Here is an 18,847-nt window from a genome sequence, read left to right on the forward strand (position 1 = left end):
GGTAGATGATCTTATTGGCTAAAAAAAAAAAAAAAAATCCCTATAGGGTAATGACCAATAAAACTATAAGATTTAGGTAATTTAGGGTTTACAATAGTATAGATATGATTATAAAATGGCCTTTCTACCTGGTAGGAGTTAATTAAGGGGGTTTGTTGTACTTTCGTGTATCGGGAGTTATTCTACCATTCACTTGTGGAATTTGGATTCCTTGCTTTGCTTTGTTTCGTGGAGTTTATATGATTCAAATGGTGCACGGGCCTCGTCTTGAAATCATGCTGCATGTCCGGTATCCTGTTAAAGATGACTTGTAGGAAGTATGATCGATCATGTCATCTATTCAAAACATGGAGCTTGTCCAGAACATTCGAAATTGTTAGGATATTATACTCCCACACATTAAGTGCCTACATCATCTTCATGTCTATCAACTTGCAAGGCCTTATGAATGGGAACTTGAATCGACATACATGCATGTACGTACATATATACAAAACTTTCTTTAATGGCTGAACTGAAACTAGAGTAACCAGATTTATTATAGTATTGATGGAGTATTTGCATCGTGTACACAAACTTATTCAGTACACGAAAGAACCGATATCAGCTGACTTCCAATTACTTTGATGGAGTATTTGCATTGTTCCACATAAATTTTGAGAAAAGTTCAAATTCTCTGTTGCCCCTGACTTCGTCAATGGGCACAGCATCAGAAATTTCTCTCAAATCCTCTTCGGTAAGCTTCACATTTACTGATCCAACATTGGTATCAAGGTTCTTGACTTTAGTAGTCCCTGTTTGATTTACAAATTAAACCACGTTCACCAATCAGTATATAAAAGCCACAACACAAAATGTAACAAGAGCTTTATGTGCAAGAGAAAGAATCAAATGTACCGGGGATTGGGATTATGTCATTGCCCTGGTGGAGAAGCCATGCCAGAGCTAATTGAGGAGCAGTGCACGAATGCTTGGCAGCAACGTTGACAAGTTTGTTATAGAAAAGTTTGTTCTTTTCCAAATTCTCGCCATTGAACCTTGGATGAGTAGTCTAGGATAAACAAACAATGATATAAGTTTACATTTTACAAAGGTGATTGCTAGCTCTAACTAAATATTTGAACAAGGCATTTATATATTTCTGTTTATACCAACCAACTTTCTGCAGGCAAGCTCTCTAGAACTGCCTTCCCACCGAAGAACCCACGACCGAGGGGACTATATGACACTATCCCAATTCCAAGCTTTCTGTTAAGTACGGGGAAGGGTAAATGCATATATCCAAGTTTTCAAAAGTAACAACTTCACCAAACTTGAAAAACTCGACATTGTAAAATTCAGAGGTGAAAATAACAAACCGGCAAAGTGGAATAATCTCATCTTCAATATCACGAGTCCAAATAGAATATTCCATTTGCACAGCAGTGATGGGATGAACAGCATGAGCCCTCATTATTGTGTCTATACTAGCTTCTGATAGACCAATGTACATTATCTTTCCTTCATTTACCAACTTCTTAAGCTCCCCCATCTTCCTCATACCACCAAAACAAAACAAACATTTAGATCTAAAGATAGTCCTAATATGACATTGAAATCATGGATTTCAAGGATAAGCGGAAAGCGAAAAGTGTCTTTAATCTTACAGTATCCTCAATTGCCACTGAAACATCGACACGGTGCTGGTAGTACAGATCAATGTAGTCAACATCTAGCCGCTTTAGACTAGCTTCACAGCATGCTCTTACATATTCCGGGCTCCCATTTATCCCGAGTTGAAAGTCATCCGACTTGAAAATGCCGAATTTTGTAGCCAATTGAACCTTTTCTCGAGGAAGCTGTTTCAAAGCCTGAAAATACAAGACAAGTGAGAATTTCAATTTTCTACCAAATTCTTCCCACTATTATAAACAGAATGTCCCTAAAAAAGAAGGTTTCAACATTTACCTTCCCAACCATGATTTCATTATCATGATTATGACCATAAAGATCTGAAGTGTCAAAGAAGGTGATGCCCCTATTAAATGCTTCCTTTATCACAGTACACCCAGCTTCATGAGAGAGAGGAGGAGCTTTGTATATTCCAGATAGTCCCCCACATCCAAAACCCAATCTAGAAACCTGCAGATAGAAAAGTAAAAGCCAACTTCCATTTAAGTATACATCAGACCAGATAAACAGAAGTATTGTGTCTATCATTACCTACAACTATAAGATTCAAATTGTTCAAAAACACCAAGAAAACTTTCAAAGTTGAAGATCGCGATCATAAAGGTCTCTCTCTGGTAAATTAGTAGTGTCATAGGCATTAAGGAAACCAAAAACAAAATTTTGTATATGCATCCGTTGACTTGCAAAGCTTTCTGATTGAAGACGCAAACATCATATAAAACTCAAATTACTACAGAGAACTGATCACATCTGTTTGGCTCCAAAACCAGTTGGCTTGCAAACTGTCTCTTTTGAGCGTGTGATTGCGCAGGCGTGCCAGCACCGCGGGGTGCAGTCGTTGGGGTAGTCCCTTGACCTGACTTCTTCTTCAAGCGCTGTGGACGAGGAGAGCACCAACCTCGTCACAGGGTTCTTCTCTAGCCTTTCGGAAAAGGACTTTTGCCTTACGGATAAGGACTTTGGTTGTGGTCTCTTGCGTTCACCGAATCGATACTTAGTATTGTAGACTAAGCAGAGCAATCACTGGGAAGTTGGGAGAAGCACGGGGTTGCGCTAAAGCGTGACTTTAGCTTCGCTGGGTTGCGAGGGCGTTACCCTTGCTTCGCTGGTAGTAACGGTGGCGGTTGCGCTCGCAGTCGGCTCCTGGGGAGACTGGGACTGGAAGTACGGTCGCCGGGTTGATCTGGTGATGCTAGCAGTCGGCTCGCTGGGAGACTGGGACTGGATCGCGGTCACCAGGTTTCAACGAGGTTGAAGGTTTGCTCCGGGGAGGCTTTGTAATCGCTAGGATTGATTAATATGAGAGAGGTCCTTGATTCGTCCTCGAAACCTGGTATATATACCTAGGGTTTCGACTGCTCCTTGTTGTAGAAGGATTATTGATTGAAGTTTCCTAGTCAATCTCTGCTACTTGACTCCAATAAGGTTTCGTTTTCCTCATGGATTCCGGAATGGGCGAAACTGTAACTCAAACCCCAGTAGGCTTATTTTTGGGCCGCAGGTATCGGCCCGCTGTGCTAGATCCACTAAAGGATGTTGCCAAAATTACTTTTGGGCTCAAACATTGCCCCCCAGGCCTCGAAATCAGGCCCATAAAAATGTAACTGATTGAAGAGGACTAAAACGACACGTTCGATGCTTGAAACGATGTCATTAATGAGGGTTGCGTCCTTTCGCTAGCGAAAACGCCTTTCTGTCGCATCGTTTCCCTCACAAAATCTCTTATTTAAATCCGCAGCCACTTCAGACCTGTCACATCAGAAACTCTTTTAGTCTCCTAAACCCAGAAAACCCTCTTTTGCACACCTCTTTTCTCTTTGAAACCCAGAAATGGCTCCCCCGAAAAAGATAGTCATCGATCAAGAAGAAGAACTGAATGAACAAGCCGCCCGCTCTTGGGGAACCAACATCGGTGCCAGCCTGGTCCTCCAAACCATTATTCAGAGGCCCCTGCTTCTCAGACTCTCGAACAATCATGCCGGACTGGGTCTGACACCGCGAGATTCTTTCCCAGCCGATGCCATCGCCTTCTATGGCTTACCTGTTCGCCGCCCCATCCCAGTCCTCCGAAGGACTCTTGGGGACTTTACCAGTTGGAGTGCCCCTAATCATCGATCAAAAATAGGGCATTGGCCCTCTTTTATCAGTGCGACGGAGCTTTCCTGATACCGTGAGACCCGAGCTCGAGATCTGGCTCGCTGGAACGCAGCAGGTATCACCCATACTATCGATCATTGTTTTTGTCTTCCGCGCGGTGGCAATCGTTCGCCACTCGCTGCCTTTCTCTGTTTTTGGAACACCGCCACCAACACCTTCGATTTTCGATTTGGCCAAATGAGCATCACTTTATTGGACATTCTCACCATCACTGGCCTACCCATCGACAGCGAGCCTTATCTGCATGGCCAATTCGACTCCGATACTTTTACCTCCATCATGGCCCAACATGGTCGCAGCGCTCATAGCGGCTCCTATCCGCGGTGGTTGGCTTATTACCGCCAGGAGCACAATGCGACTGGCTGGATTGCTTTCTTGGAGTACTGGCTCTGTAAGTTTATCTTCTGTACTTCCTCCTGTAAGCCCACTGGTGCCTGGACCCTCCTGGCAACAGCCCTCTACAACGGTCACCGCGTGGGGTTAGGACAACCAGTGCTGGGTGCCCTCTATCGCACTTTGTACCAAGCCACCATGCATCCCTTCGAGACTAGCATTTCTGGCCCTTTTTGGATTCTTGACTTCTGGATTCAAATTTACTTCCCGTATTTTCGTCGCGATGACATCCCACTGCTTCCACCTTCTGATCAACTCCTGGGACGATGGCTCAGTCGCGATGAAAGGTACACATCTCCTCCTTATTCTGAGTGCTTCACATACTTGTACCTCCTGCACGAGATGTCATACTGCGACTTGGTGCTGAGTAGAAGATTTCCGGCTCCGCTTGAACACGGATTTCTCCCGGGCGCCTCTCGCTACAGTGATCGCGCGTGCCTGGCTTTTCGCCGCGCGATTTCCTGTTCAGACATCAGGATTGCTGCTGACGAACTCAGTTACGAGCTCTACGCTCCCAACCACTTCGCTCGCCAGTTCGGCCTTGTTCAATTAGTGCCATTCCCCCTATATGATGCCTGGAACTACAACACCTCTTGGCGTAGATTTGGGCCTCTTTCTGGGCCTCCACCAGCACAAAGCACACTCGCACTGGTTGATCTCCCTGACTGGGCTAAAGAGATTGACTCTGTAGATGGAACTGAGGACGGATACGAGGCATGGTGGGCAGACGTTTCGGTTAACTGCTGGAGGAAACAGCATGATGAGCTATTCGCTGCCATTTTCGGGGAACTGCGATACCCCTACACTGCTGACGTCGATTTACTCGCTCGTGTCCCGGAAGACGCTGCACAAGCTCCTCCTCCCGCTGCTGAGCCAGCTCCACGACCCGCGCGAGCGCCACGTCAGGCCCAGGCTGGTATCGTAATCCCGAACCCCCTCAAGAGGCAAGTATCCTGACTCGTGTTTTGTCCTTTGTTCATTTGCTCTTCCCTTTTTATTCAAATTTTGCTATTCCAGGGAAACGCGCCACTTCCTGGCGGTCGCGCAGCGAACAACTCCCAAGCCACTGGCCAGTCTGGGAAACAAAAGGCAGTGATGACAGAGCCTGAAGACAAAGAATCCTCCTCTGATGATGATGACTCGCAGACGGTAAAACTTTTCTGTTTGAGTAAATCATACTTCCTCCACGAATAAAACCTAACCTTCTGACTCCAACAGATCGCCGCCCTCTCGGCTCGGAAACGCAGTCGTTCTGATCCTCGAACTGACCTATGGGCAGAAGATGAACCGATCGCTGACCGACCAGTAAGACACAAGAACATTCAATACTTGTTAGCAATTTCCTTTCATTCCATGTGACCGTGTAACAATCCCCATTTGCAGGTTCGCCACAGGTCCTCGACACATACTGAAGAAGGATCTTCAGCCGCTGGTGAAGGCACATCTGCTTCACAAACCCAAGCGCCAACTATCGTGAACCACTCCCTACCTCCTGCGGGCGCTGCCAGTGATGCACAGTTGGTCTTAATCCCAGTGCAGATCATAGATGATAGTTCACCTGAGGCCGAAGGTAGAGTACCGCTATCGGATGCACCTCACGAGGAACCAAGTGATATACCTGTTCTGGAGCAGACAGCGCCCGACTCAATTCCTATTCCCAGTGAAGCTATCCCAGAGGCAATGCCAGCGGTCGCTGTGCGTGAGCCCCCAACCGAGGAGGTATTTCCTGAAGATGTAGAGGCAGAAGCTGCTGAGCCCGCACTTAATATGGTTGGTCAGGAACTTCTTCCCCCTGCCCCCCAAGTCACTGAAGCCGGAGAACTGGGAGTCCTTCCTGACTCGGTGCCAGAGGCAGCACCTATCGCTGAGCCTCCTGAGGCCCCTGTCGCTGAGCAACCAACTCCTTCCACTCTGGAAAGGTTAGCTCGCGTTCTTGAAGTGACTCCTCCTGGGGTGGTAGATGAAGCTAGAGAAGGCCTTCGTCGCCTCCTGGGCCCTGATATCTTGACTCCTGGTGCGCCCGTGCGAGTCTTAGAATATTTGAGGGTACTTCTCCGCGAGGGAGCCATCACTGAAGATCAATTCCAAGAGGTCGACCAACTGCTGCAAAATCTTCCTCAAGGGCTCAATGAATGGGCAGTCGCGAACGCGCAGGCTAGGCAGACTGAGGCGCACTATCAGAACCTTAACCAGCAGACAGAGACCGCGCGCGATTTCTTGGGTGATCAAGCTAACCTCATCAGGGAACTGACGCTCGAGAGGAACCACTTGAGGTCCCAGATTCAGGCTCTTCAAGCCCGCTTAACTGACGTTACTACCAGGCTTACTCATGCGGAGCCTCAGTTAGAACAACCCCTCGCTGCCTTCGAGACACTATCCCAGGAATTGGCTCAGGCTCGTGTGGTAGCCCAACAAGCCGCACAAGCTGCTGCGGATGCTAGTTTTCGTTTAGATGAACTTTTCCTTCGCCTGACCCATGCAGGCCGCAGACTTTTGGGCCTCTAGAATTAAGCCCATGTTTTGTATGAACAAAAATATTATTATTAATCTTAATACTTAGCCCACATTGCTTGGCCCAAATACAAATCAACTAATCTTCTCAAACTGCTCAGCGCTTCAATTCGTTTTTAATGCTTTTAAAACTGTTTGAAAAGATTGAAAAGATAATCTCGAAATGAAGCGGTTACCTCCTTGGAGACTGCCCCGCTTCCCACTCGCTTTCAATTATCTTCATTTCCGAGATCTTAGCATTTAACACCAATTGATACGCTCATTGATGGCAATGAGAATATCACAACCGCCCATCGTACGGTCAAGGCCACTGAGACTGGCACTATAAATACCTGCACTCTGGAGAGATGATATACACAAATGAATATGGGTTTCCCGGAAATAGTATCGCAGTCTCTACTTCTCTTCCTCTAGTTTCTACAATCTTCTCCTCACGATATCAGCCTTAGCCTCAAATTCCTAGGCCTTATGGCTTAACCTCAATACCTGGGTAGGTCTTATGGCCTAACCTCAGGTCCAACCTCATGTCTTTGGTCTCTGGAAGTCGCGGTGAAACCCACTGGCTTCGTTTAGACTGAAGAACATGTGGTGCTCCCGACGCGGCGGAACCAGATTCTGAGGGATCCCTCTCCTCAGATTTTCTCGAGTGGAGCAGGAGGAAGAAGGGAGAAATGCCACTTGAGGCCGGCTGTTCTTCTTTCGCAGCCTACCACCGGGAACAGACTACGTGACTTATGTTTTTCCCCGGAGGTAGATGTGGTTGTGAGTTGCACTTCTCCGTGAAGACCATCTCCATCCCGGAGGATAATCCAACCAGAGGGTTGCGATGGATTATTTCCTTCCTTTTTGTCCGGTACAGACGGTAGAGGCTGCGACTCAGATCAGAGGAGGCATGTGGGTGAAGAGAGGGAGAGTATGAATGTCCGAGCACAGCCCCCTCGCTGCCACAAGATCCAGAAACTCTCAGTAGGTCTGTAACTCTATGGTTTCTATTCTAGGCCACTTTTGGCCTTGTAAACCGCAAATGTAACTGCTCTTGGCCGCAAAGCCACTTTATGAATGAAAGTTTCTAACACTTTTGCAAATCAACGTATAAAATAAGGCCTCAGGTATAGCCCAATACATGAATTCGTAACACCATAATGTCAAAGAAAAGAAAAATTGACAACAATGACAAGAAACTTGAAATTGTTTACAAAAAATAAAGCCGTTTACAAAAAATAAAGCCTCAAATCAGGCCTGAATGTATAGAGTGTTGCCCCCTAGTATGCGTAGGTGAAGCAAAGACAGGATACGAAGGCCACAGAAAAAGCCTGAATATGGATGAAGCGAACCTGGGGAGACTAAGGTTGCCCCCCTGTCTGAGAAGAAGGTGGATCCGGTGGATCTTCAAACTCCCAAACACTAGGGTAGTACTTCTTCAGGAAACGCCCGTTAATGGGATTGCGATGGATGTCGCCGTCCAAATCTTTGAGGTGAAAAGCCCCGCGCTCCAGAATGCGGTGAACAACAAAGAGTCCTTCCCACCGTGGAGTCCACTTACCGCGACCAGTCAATTTCTCGCCAAAGGGCAGAACGGCTTTCCAAACCAGGTCCCCCTCCTTGTAACTGCAGCCACGTGTCCTCTTATCATAGGTGCGGGCGATACGCTGTTTTTCCATTACTAACGTGTCCAAAGCCACTAAGCGCTGCTCGCTCAAGTCCTCATGCTCCTGCCACATTGCTTGAACATAATCTTCGCCAATCAGGTGATGCTGATCCCGGACGCGCAAGGATTGAACATTGAGTTCTAGGGGTAAGACGGCGTCATGCCCAAACATTAGTGCGTAGGGTGTTGTAGCAGTAGGGTTCCTCTTGGAAGTGCGATAAGCCCAAAGAGTTTCATACAATGTGGTATGCCACAAACGAGGATTTTCAGCAAGCATCTTCTTTATGATGGTGATAATAATTTTGTTACTGGCCTCTGCTTGACCATTGGACTGAGCATAGTATGGTGTACTATGGACGAACTGGATGCCCAACTCGTTGACGAGCGTTTCAACCTCACCGCCCATGAACGCTGCCCCCCTGTCCGAGACAAGCACTTCAGGGATACCAAACCTGCAAATGATGTTCTGAAAGATAAATTGGCGGATAATAGCACTGGAAGCCTCTTTCAAAGGCTCAGCCTCGACCCATTTGGTAAAGAAATCAGTGGCCACAATGATGAACTTGTGTTGGAGGGAAGAATGAGGGTGAATCATCCCAATCAAGTCCAATGCCCAGCCTCGCGCAGGCCAAGGCTTGATAATAGGCTGCATGGGAATATTGGGAACGTGTTGTACCGGACCATGTGCCTGGCACTCTTGACATCCTTTCGCGAACATGATACAGTCTTTCAAAATGCTGGGCCAATAATACCCATATCTGCAGATAAGCCAGCGCATCTTAGGGCCCGCTTGATGGGCGCCACATACGCCGGTGTGGGCTTCACGCATCAAGCGCTTGGCCTCGCGGCCATAGACACAGCGGAAGTCTATGCCATCTTCCCCACGGTGTCGCAATTCGTCACCCCTGAGGAAATAATTCAAAGCAAGAAAACGAGTCTTCCTGTCTGCTGTAGGATCTGGTTGCTTGAGGTAGTCAATCAGCGGAATGCGCCAATCGACGTCAATAGGCTCGAGAGCCGCGACGACTGGATCATCCGGTGGGTCAGGCCGCTCGAGCCACGAAGGCAGTGTGCGGCGCTCGACTTTCAGAATGCGTTCGCGAACTCCATACTTCAATGTGATGCCTGTAGCTAATTGAGCCAGCTCATTTGCTGCAAAATTGCGCTCGCGAGGTATGTGTTCCAAATCCGCGTCATCAAACTGATCCAGAAGTTCGATGGCGCGATTCAAATAAGGAATAAGCAGACAACTTGCGCACCTGTACTTCTCTTGGAGCTGACTTATCACGAGCAGAGAGTCACCGCGTACCTGAACGTCTCTCACTCCTAATTCCAATAACACTTCGAGGCCAATGATAAGGGCTTCATACTCGGCTTGGTTATTCGTGCACTTGAACTCCAATTGGAAAGAATAAGAGAAACGATCACCTGCTGGATTTTCCAGTACAATCCCTGCCCCTGCTAACGTTTCGGTTTTGGAACCATCAAAAAATAATACCCATGGTTGCAAAGAGATTGTAGCTTGATGCCATATAGCGTACTCTGGAATGCGCGCCAAATCTGGTCGAGTTATGGCCACAGCTGCTATCTCCAACTCCTTCACTATGGGGATGTCCAAGGTAGGGTGGTGTGCGAGGAAGTCTGCGATAGCCTGTCCCTTTACTGCCTTTTGCGGCACGTAATGTAGCTCAAATTCAGATAAAGCCAATACCCATTTGCCAATGCGGCCCCTTAGAATAGGCCGCGACAGCATGTACTTGACCAAGTCAGTCTGAGCGATGATGCAAGTGGTAAAGGATAACATGTAGTGGCGCAATTTGCACGCTGAGAAGTACAATGTGAGACACAGCTTTTCCATCGGAGTGTATCTTGTCTCGCAGTCTGTGAGTGTCCTACTAAGATAGAATATGGCATGTTCGACACCGTCCTCATCGTCTTGGGCGAGCAGGCTGCCAATGGAGGCCTCAGCTGCGGAAATATATAGTTTTAATGGGAATCCAGCCCTAGGAGGAACGAGCACTGGTTGGTTCGCCAGGTAGGCCTTGATTTTATCAAAAGCCTCTTGGTGTTTATGCTCCCAGACGAACTCGCTCTGGCCCTGTAGCTTCAGCAGAGGAGAGAAAGGCTGGATCTTACCTGCAGAGTTAGAGATAAAGCGTCTCAAAAAGTTGATTTTACCGAGCAAACTCTGCAGCTCTTTCTTCGTGCGTGGCAGAGATGCGTTGATGACTGCGCTCGCTTTGTCTTCAGGGACCTCAATTCCCCTCTGATGGACAATGAACCCCAGGAAGTCTCCTGCTTGAACTCCAAACACGCATTTGGCAGGATTCATCTTGAGTTTGTGTAGTCGCATGCGCTTAAAGACTTTCCTGAGGTCTGTGATATGGTCCCCTTTCTTCTTGGATTTCACCACCACATCATCGATGTAAACCTCCAAAATCTTTCCAAGGATATCGTGGAAGATCAGGTTCATGGCTCTCTGATAAGTGGCTCCAGCATTCTTCAACCCAAAAGGCATAACCACATACTCGAAAACGCTCGCGAACCCCGGACATCTGAACGCGGTTTTATGTCTGTCCTCTTCAGTGACTGGAATTTGGTGATAGCCGGCGGTGCCATCCATAAAGGACAATAATTCGTGACCTGCTACGGCGTCTACCAACATATCCGCCACCGGCATGGGGTAAACATCTTTAGGTGTCGCGAGATTTAGGTCTCTGTAATCCACGCAGACCCGCATCTTACCATTCTTCTTGCGAACAGGCACTATATTGGAGAGCCACTGATTGTATTTGGCCACCCTGATAATGCCTGATTTATGCATTTTCTCGACTTCCTCCTTGACGAGGACTTGAGTTTCTGAATTCATTCTTCGCGGCTCTTGCTTCACAGGCCTCTTGTCAGGGAGTGTTGGCAGCTGATGGCAAACCAAGTCCTGTGACAAGCCGGGCATATCTTCATATTTCTCTGCAAAGCAGTCTTTGAACTCCAATAATAGCTCGATAAGCCTCTGCTTTTCGCTAGGCTCCAAGTAAGCGCTGATAGCCACTTCCATAGGCTCATCTGCTATTCCAAGATTAACCTTCTCGGTAGGGTCTTTGACCTTAGGAGGTGTATCATCCAGCGCTGCCGGAGCTAATTGAATTCCAACCTCGTCTTCATGTTCCTGATCAGAGAGTTCTTCATTGACAGTTTCTAAGGTCGCGATTCGATCATAGGCCTCTCTTTCCACTAAGTATGATGATAGCCGCTCATACAACGAGTGGAGGGCCTCTATCCCTTCTTCTGGAAGGTCGTAATCCATTAATCGCTCAAGGGTTTGGGCACAGCGTGGCCGGGCCTTTCCAAGCCTTCTTTTGCGAGCGTAAGCCCCCACTGTGCCAGTTCAGAGGCCGTCACCCCTGTAGGGCGGCCTTTGTTATCGATGCCACTGACTTGCAATGGAGCAATAGGCTCCAAATAGTACCTGGCATCTACATAGTTTGCGGATACTGGGAATGGACGAGGATCCGCTTTGATCACCTCAGCTTTATCTGTCTCCCTGTTCCACATAATGAGTTCCTGATGGAGGGTTGACGGAACACAGTAGCTCCGGTGAATCCAATCCCTTCCCAGGATAGCGCTGTAGGCCGCATAGCAATCTGTCACAAAGAAAGCATAAACTCCCTCTGCTGGGCCTATCTTGATACGCAAGAAAAGTAATCCCAAGGTCTTTGTCACAGTCCCTGCGAAGTTCTTAAGAGTAAGAGACGTTGACTGGATCTTCTCCTTCTTGATTCCGAGCAAGTGCATGGTCCTAGTGGTAATGACATTAACAGCAGCTCCAGTATCAACCATGATTTTGCTAACTTTAGTACCGCCAACATCTGCCGTGATGTATAAAGGTCTCATGTGCTGGACCATAGCAGGCGTTGGCCTAGTGAAGCTCATGAAGAATTCTTTACTGTTGGCATCCTCTGTTTCCAGAGCGACCATCTCTGCTACCGGTGTTGTGACCGCGGACGTGACCTGCAGGGGCTGTGTATTACATTCCTCAGCGTCCACGCATTCCTGAGCAGCAACCGGTATTGCATACCGCGCTGGGAGCACATAAACCATATTGCAGGACGTATCTACGTCACCTATGTCGTCCTCCAGGTTGAGCTTGGGTTCGTTGACAGGGATATCCGTGTTGAACTGTTTAGCCAACCTGTCTACTAAGGACTCCTCAGTGAGGCCTTTTACCTCACACTGCTCATGCTCCTGAACCACGGGAGCTTGCTCAGGGGAAACTGACTTTGGTTCCCTAGCAACGGCCGCCTTTAGGGGAGGAACTACTACATTCTGGATTTTCTTAGGTCTCCACTGCAAAGTGTCGGTAGTCCTATCCTTGCCCCCCAGTCTCTCGAAAACTGAGGATTTGGTTTCTGGTTCCTCACGAAACAACCGGCGCCTGACGCGCGGTCGCCTGGACGGCGAGTTCTCCTTTCTGGCTAGCGGAGGTGTTCTTTCGTCAGTGATCCTGCAAAAAACACTAGGCTTAGATGCCCCTGTTGTTGAGCTCGCTTGCTTTCGCAAATTGCGAGGAACCACTAATGGCTTGGCAGCAAGTGCTTCCATCTCCTTCTGATACTGCTCAGGCGATTTGACCAACTGCGAAGGTTTGATCAGGCCTTGGTCCAGAGCTTCTAGCGCGCGCTTGGCCTCTCCAAACCTGCGCTGTAGTTTCCTCTTTCTGGAAGGACTTATCTCCACTGCCTTCCCCTTCTCCCTTGTGTACCACTTGCCTTCCTTGATGGTAGCGGTTGAAGCAGGTGGAATATAAGGCTTAGTCAGAATGTCTTGAAGCTTGATCGTAGCCTGCTCTTCGTGCTCTTTATCCACCGCGGCCGCTCTCAGCTTCTTAAAAAGATTGGAATCCTTTGGAGATGGCGGTGGTTCCACTTTCCCCTTTTCTCTTGGGCTAGCAGGTTGATAGTTTTGCGACGGCGAAGCCCACTTGATGGGCGGGAACGAACCAAAACGAAATGTCTGCTCCACTTCCTCATATGACACTTGGATACCACACTCTTCCTTGCACCGCGAGCATAGGACCACGGATGAAGCTCGTCCTGCCGGTTCAGCTTTTCTCTTTGTAGGAACCTTATTGTCATCAGCTTGGACTCCTTTCTCCTTTGCACTCAAATCCAGGGTTGGTTTCCTGTTGCGATGCTTGGTCCAGTTCACATCGACCATGTTGATTCCAGTGTCGGGGAAAGGGTTAAGGTCAACGAGCGCTGCGGCTGTCACTGGAGCTTCCACCTGCAAACTGCCATTATTAAGCCATACCTGAATCTGGTCTTTAAGCTTTACACAGTCAGCTGTATTATGATTCCACAAGTTGTGAAATTTGCAGAATTTCTTTCCTTTCAGCTGATCTGGTCGCGGAAAAGGTCCGAAGTCGGTTTTCACCATCTTCGCAGCAATCATCTCATCTAAAATCTCATGCGCTTTATTGGCGTCATAAGTATATGTCGCGAACTCAGGTTTAGTGAAGGCTATCGATTTGAGCTTGACAGGTTCCTTGGAGATTTTCAATTGTTTCAAGGCTGGATTCTTCCTCCCAGTCAGTTCATAAGCAGCAATGTCAATATCCTCTTCTTCATCTTCTTCCGGCGACAGCTCTTCTTCAGGATGATGGTAATAAGGGTCATAAGTAGCTGGCTGGTAATGCAGAGCTGCAACTGTGCGATGTTTTCCTGGCACATATGTCCCTTTGGACGCATTCTTTCTCGCATAAGTTTCTCTAAGAAGATGTTCAAAGCTGCCAACTTCTGTGATAAGCTCTCCCATTGACTGGATCATGCTACCATGTTGCTTTTTTCGCTGGCGAGGTTCCAATCCCTTGATCGCCAATTTGATCAATTCTTTTTCAGGCAGGACCACGTTCAGTTTGGCCTTCTGAATCTGGAAGCGTTGAAGGTATGCGACAGCGGACTCAGTAGGTTGCTGGGCCATCTGAGTGAGAGAAGCCAAATCCACCTCAGGCTCAATGGCTCCAAAAGTTTCTCGAAAGAGCTTTTCCATTGCAGGCCAATCTGCCACCGTTCCTGGTTGGAGTTTGGAAAACCACCTAAATGCAGCTCCAGAGAGAGAAGTGCCAAAGATCCTGCACTTGAGGATGTCATCATTCTGGTACTGGCCGCATTGCACCTTGAACCTGGCCAGGTGAGTTATTGCATTCTCGGTGTCTTCCCCTGAAAAAGTAGAAAATATGATATTTTTATAGCCCCTAGGGAAAGGCGCGAGCATTATGTGCGGTGGGAAAGGTCCCTCATAGACCCCATCCATCTGGGCCCTAGGATTAGCCAGTCTGATCATCTCTTCTACCTCATCTCGTCTCACATATTCTGGACCCGGAGGAGGAGGAGGTGGTATCGCCATTGTATGGTGAACAGCCTGCACAGGTATTGCTTGGTTTACAGCCGCTGTTCCTTCTCCTATCTGCACAACACGGGTTGTAGCTGGTCGTTGAAGAGTCACTGCTGGCGTAGTCATCTCTTTTGACAAAGCTGTTATCTTGATCGGGTTACCAGCCCGGTCAATCCCATAATAGCTTCCTGGCAGCTCTTGGTATACATTCTCTGCTCCATCACTGTCGTACTGAATGAACACAGCGGAATCGGACGAAGCTCCAACACCTTTCGATGCCTGCTGTTTCTGTCCGGCAGTCTGTCCACCTGACAGTGTAGTTCTTTCCTTGCTGCCGCCAATAACCAGGGCTTGTTCCTTACCTCTCAATTGAGTGGTAGCAGCGGTCGCGGCAGGTGTAGCAGTACTGCTGCTAACCTTTTCCCGCTGATTTGGCGGCACGTATTTACTTGAACCAGATGGTTGGCCAAGGGAACCAAGGATAGCGTTACGATCTCCTAACGTCTTGTTCAACACTTCTTTAGCTTGGTTTAACTCAGCTCTTTGCATGGCCACCTCGGTTGCGAGATTTGCTCCATCTTTACGAAGACCTGCCATATTTGATGCTGTTTGCTTGGTATGATTCGCAATAGCATCCATGATTCCCTTGTGGTGCTGGTTTTGCTGTTCTGCGATAACTGAAGCATGAGCCATCAAAGCATTCTCAGTCTGTGTGATTTGCTGCTTAGTCTCCTCTGCTTGTCGGGAAAGACGCTGGTCTATTTCGCGTATGCGCTGGTCCGCTTCGCGTATGATCCGATCTGCTCTCGCGTTTTCCCTTGCCAAATCAGCAGCTATCCACCTGCTATGATTTTCAATATTCTCCAGGATGATCGCGAACGCGACCTCGGAGGTAGCTCTTTCTGGAACAGGCTTTGCAACAAAAGCCTCTCTTTCTCTACTTGTCGCTGTGTTGGAGGCAGCGACAGTGTCAACCGGCTCGTTGGCCTGGTTAATAGTGACAGTTTGACCCTCAGTAGCGGTCGAGTGATTCCCTCCCTGTTCAGTTGACATATCGGAGAATTGGGGATGAAGAGAGAATCTTTGAATTACTTGTTCTTCAGACAGACTACGACAATCCGCGCGAGGGTGCGGTTTGTAACTGGAGGTCTTGTGTTTTGAGCAGTTAGCGTAAACCTTTTGGTAAGGGTTTTCGCTTGACTTCCCAATGGCTAACGTTCATGAAGAGACACTAGTCTGGTCCCACTGGGCGTGCCAAAATGTTTGGCTCCAAAACCAGTTGGCTTGCAAACTGTCTCTTTTGAGCGTGTGATTGCGCAGGCGTGCCAGCACCGCGGGGTGCAGTCGTTGGGGTAGTCCCTTGACCTGACTTCTTCTTCAAGCGCTGTGGACGAGGAGAGCACCAACCTCGTCACAGGGTTCTTCTCTAGCCTTTCGGAAAAGGACTTTTGCCTTACGGATAAGGACTTTGGTTGTGGTCTCTTGCGTTCACCGAATCGATACTTAGTATTGTAGACTAAGCAGAGCAATCACTGGGAAGTTGGGAGAAGCACGGGGTTGCGCTAAAGCGTGACTTTAGCTTCGCTGGGTTGCGAGGGCGTTACCCTTGCTTCGCTGGTAGTAATGGTGGCGGTTGCGCTCGCAGTCGGCTCCTGGGGAGACTGGGACTGGAAGTACGGTCGCCGGGTTGATCTGGTGATGCTAGCAGTCGGCTCGCTGGGAGACTGGGACTGGATCGCGGTCACCGGGTTTCAACGAGGTTGAAGGTTTGCTCCGGGGAGGCTTTGTAATCGCTAGGATTGATTGATATGAGAGAGGTCCTTGATTCGTCCTCGAAACCTGGTATATATACCTAGGGTTTCGACTGCTCCTTGTTGTAGAAGGATTATTGATTGAAGTTTCCTAGTCAATCTCTGCTACTTGACTCCAATAAGGTTTCGTTTTCCTCATGGATTCTGGAATGGGCGAAACTGTAACTCAAACCCCAGTATGCTTATTTTTGGGCCGCAGGTATCGGCCCGCTGTGCTAGATCCACTAAAGGATGTTGCCAAAATTACTTTTGGGCTCAAACAACATCATAACTGAACAGTGTTTTACAGATGGAAATCTCAGCTTGATGAGAATGATCAGCATTCAGACTGTTCAAGATTGATCAGCATAGTGTAGTTGACTTTCAAAAGTACATATACAGAACAGTATGAGAAAATTGATATACTTACCTCTAATCCCTGACTCCCCAGTTGAACCTTTGGGATTTGAATCTGGTAGTTGTCCTCCATTCTCAGCAAAACCAGATTGTAGCTTGGGTTCTTTCTATTGTGAAAGTCTAGCTTACATATTTAGGTAGATATATACATGTCTATTTCTCACCAATTTTAATATTGGAGTAAAAAAGAAACATGTGACATTGTCTAGAGAGATCCTTTTTTTCAATCTAGAAACATTTGAACATGTGAAAATGCAACGGAATGCGCTTCCTAGGATTTCCAACAGTGGCACCGAACAAAGTAGGCATTGATTCAGTTGTGATCTGCATTTTCTTTGTGCTTTCAGTTTTGATGACCCTGTTAATTGTCTTGATTGTTCCTAGTTTCCTACCACCAAATTGTATTTTATCTCAAAAAGTAGACATTATTAATGACATATTGTGTCACTTTCAACAAAGAGCCCATAAACTGCATACAGCATCAATGACCAAAGAACTTCCAGTTGATATACAACATTAAGGTCAAGCAATTTCTAATTAACATATTGCTATTGCAGTCTGTTTCCGTTAAGACTATAGGGGATCTAGATAACACAGTAATTATGACTCTACTCTGCATTGCATTAAAATTTTATAGAATAAATCAATTACTGAAGCAGGAAATAAAACATTACAGTATTTTGTTGCTTCTAGCTAGTATCATTAAAGGAGTTGCGCTAACTTTCCTTTGCATCTGCAATGCCACCTGCAGTTTGTTGATGCTGACTTTCACTTGATAGGCAGCCAAAATAGTTGGTATATACATCCCATGTGTGCTAGCTGCATGTGCTAGCTTAATAGCATAATTATAGGCATATATATGCATGTGCTTTTGAAGTTGGCAGCCGAAAGAGTTGAAAGCATGTGAACTAGCTGCATGTGCTAGGATTAATTATACATATGCAGACAATAGAACATGGCAGCCGAAAAGAAGAGAAAAACAGAAGTCAAAAAGAAACAAAGCAGCAAAGATATGCCTTTGGCAGCCAAGAAGTGATAGAAATAGGCAGCCGAGAGGGATAGAAAAAAAGAAGCAAGGAGAAACAATTGATAGCCATCCTTGAATACGTAGAGTTCTCTTTCCTCTCTTTGTTGGTGACTTAGCAACTTCATAGTTGAAGCTTCTTAAGCTTAGTTGTTGGTGTTGCTATGTATTGTATATGAGAAGCAAGTATTTTTTTCTTCTTCTCTATTTGAATCAAAGAGAGTTATTAGGATTGGGTATATCGGGGATTTGGGTAGAGAGAGTTATTCATAAACTCTAGTTGTATGTTCCTCCAAATTGATCATAGTAGAATATCTTGCCGGCTCCGAAAGTGGATGTAGCTCAATCACACCAATTGAGTGAACCACTATAAATCTTGGTGTTCTTTGTGGTTTGTTTATTGGTTGCCTTCTATTGCTTTATTTGTTACCCTTGAATCCATATCAAGATCATGTTTGTTACGCTTCCGCACAACACAGTTTTCTGACTGCTGTGCGTTTCTGTCAACTCCTAAACGTTTCTGTCAAGAATACAACACTGAAATACAGTGAGATAATTTTGAAAGATGCATGCACTCAAAAAATCAAACATGGAGAAGTTTGAACAATAATTAGAAAGTAATAAATTGATATTGCTTCGGCCTCAAGCACGTTTGGGGCATCAAAGTTCAAACACCTTACAGACATGCTGTTTGCCTTGGCCTTTCCTGAACATGAACCTTTTTGTTGCTGCGTGGGCAAGCTCATGTCCTCTGGCTGGTTTCTTGGGATCCGATATGAGCACTGCACTGCCGGGGTCAGGTATAGCTGCACAACACTGAGATTCACCAATAAGCCTCTAAAATGG

General features: G+C 47.0%; 1 protein-coding gene across 1 annotated transcript; it reads right to left on the reverse strand.

Moving 5' to 3' along the window:
* Positions 1-585: 585 nt before the first annotated feature.
* On the reverse strand, positions 586-17,231 carry LOC133709807 (perakine reductase-like). Its single transcript, XM_062135691.1, has 7 exons — positions 16,991-17,231; positions 1,948-2,121; positions 1,647-1,850; positions 1,359-1,531; positions 1,152-1,248; positions 898-1,051; positions 586-794 (listed from the first exon to the last, which is right to left on the reverse strand). The coding sequence occupies exons 1-7, from the start codon at positions 17,048-17,050 to the stop codon at positions 619-621; spliced, it is 1,038 nt and encodes a 345-aa protein (XP_061991675.1). The 5' UTR covers positions 17,051-17,231; the 3' UTR covers positions 586-618.
* Between the last annotated feature and the right edge of the window lie 1,616 nt (positions 17,232-18,847).

This window comes from Rosa rugosa, chromosome 5, assembly GCF_958449725.1.
Source record: "Rosa rugosa chromosome 5, drRosRugo1.1, whole genome shotgun sequence".
Lineage (NCBI taxonomy): Eukaryota > Viridiplantae > Streptophyta > Magnoliopsida > Rosales > Rosaceae > Rosa > Rosa rugosa.

Bases quoted from the DNA above. Each gene is read 5' to 3' on its own strand.
- LOC133709807 (XM_062135691.1), bottom strand. From the start codon at position 17,050: ATGGAGGACAACTACCAGATTCAAATCCCAAAGGTTCAACTGGGGAGT. The intron at 1,532-1,646 runs GTAAGATTAAAG...GGTATGAGGAAG, and splicing joins CAGTGGCAATTGAGGATACT to ATGGGGGAGCTTAAGAAGTT. The intron at 1,052-1,151 runs GTATAAACAGAA...TGTTTATCCTAG, and splicing joins TGCCTGCAGAAAGTTGGTTG to ACTACTCATCCAAGGTTCAA.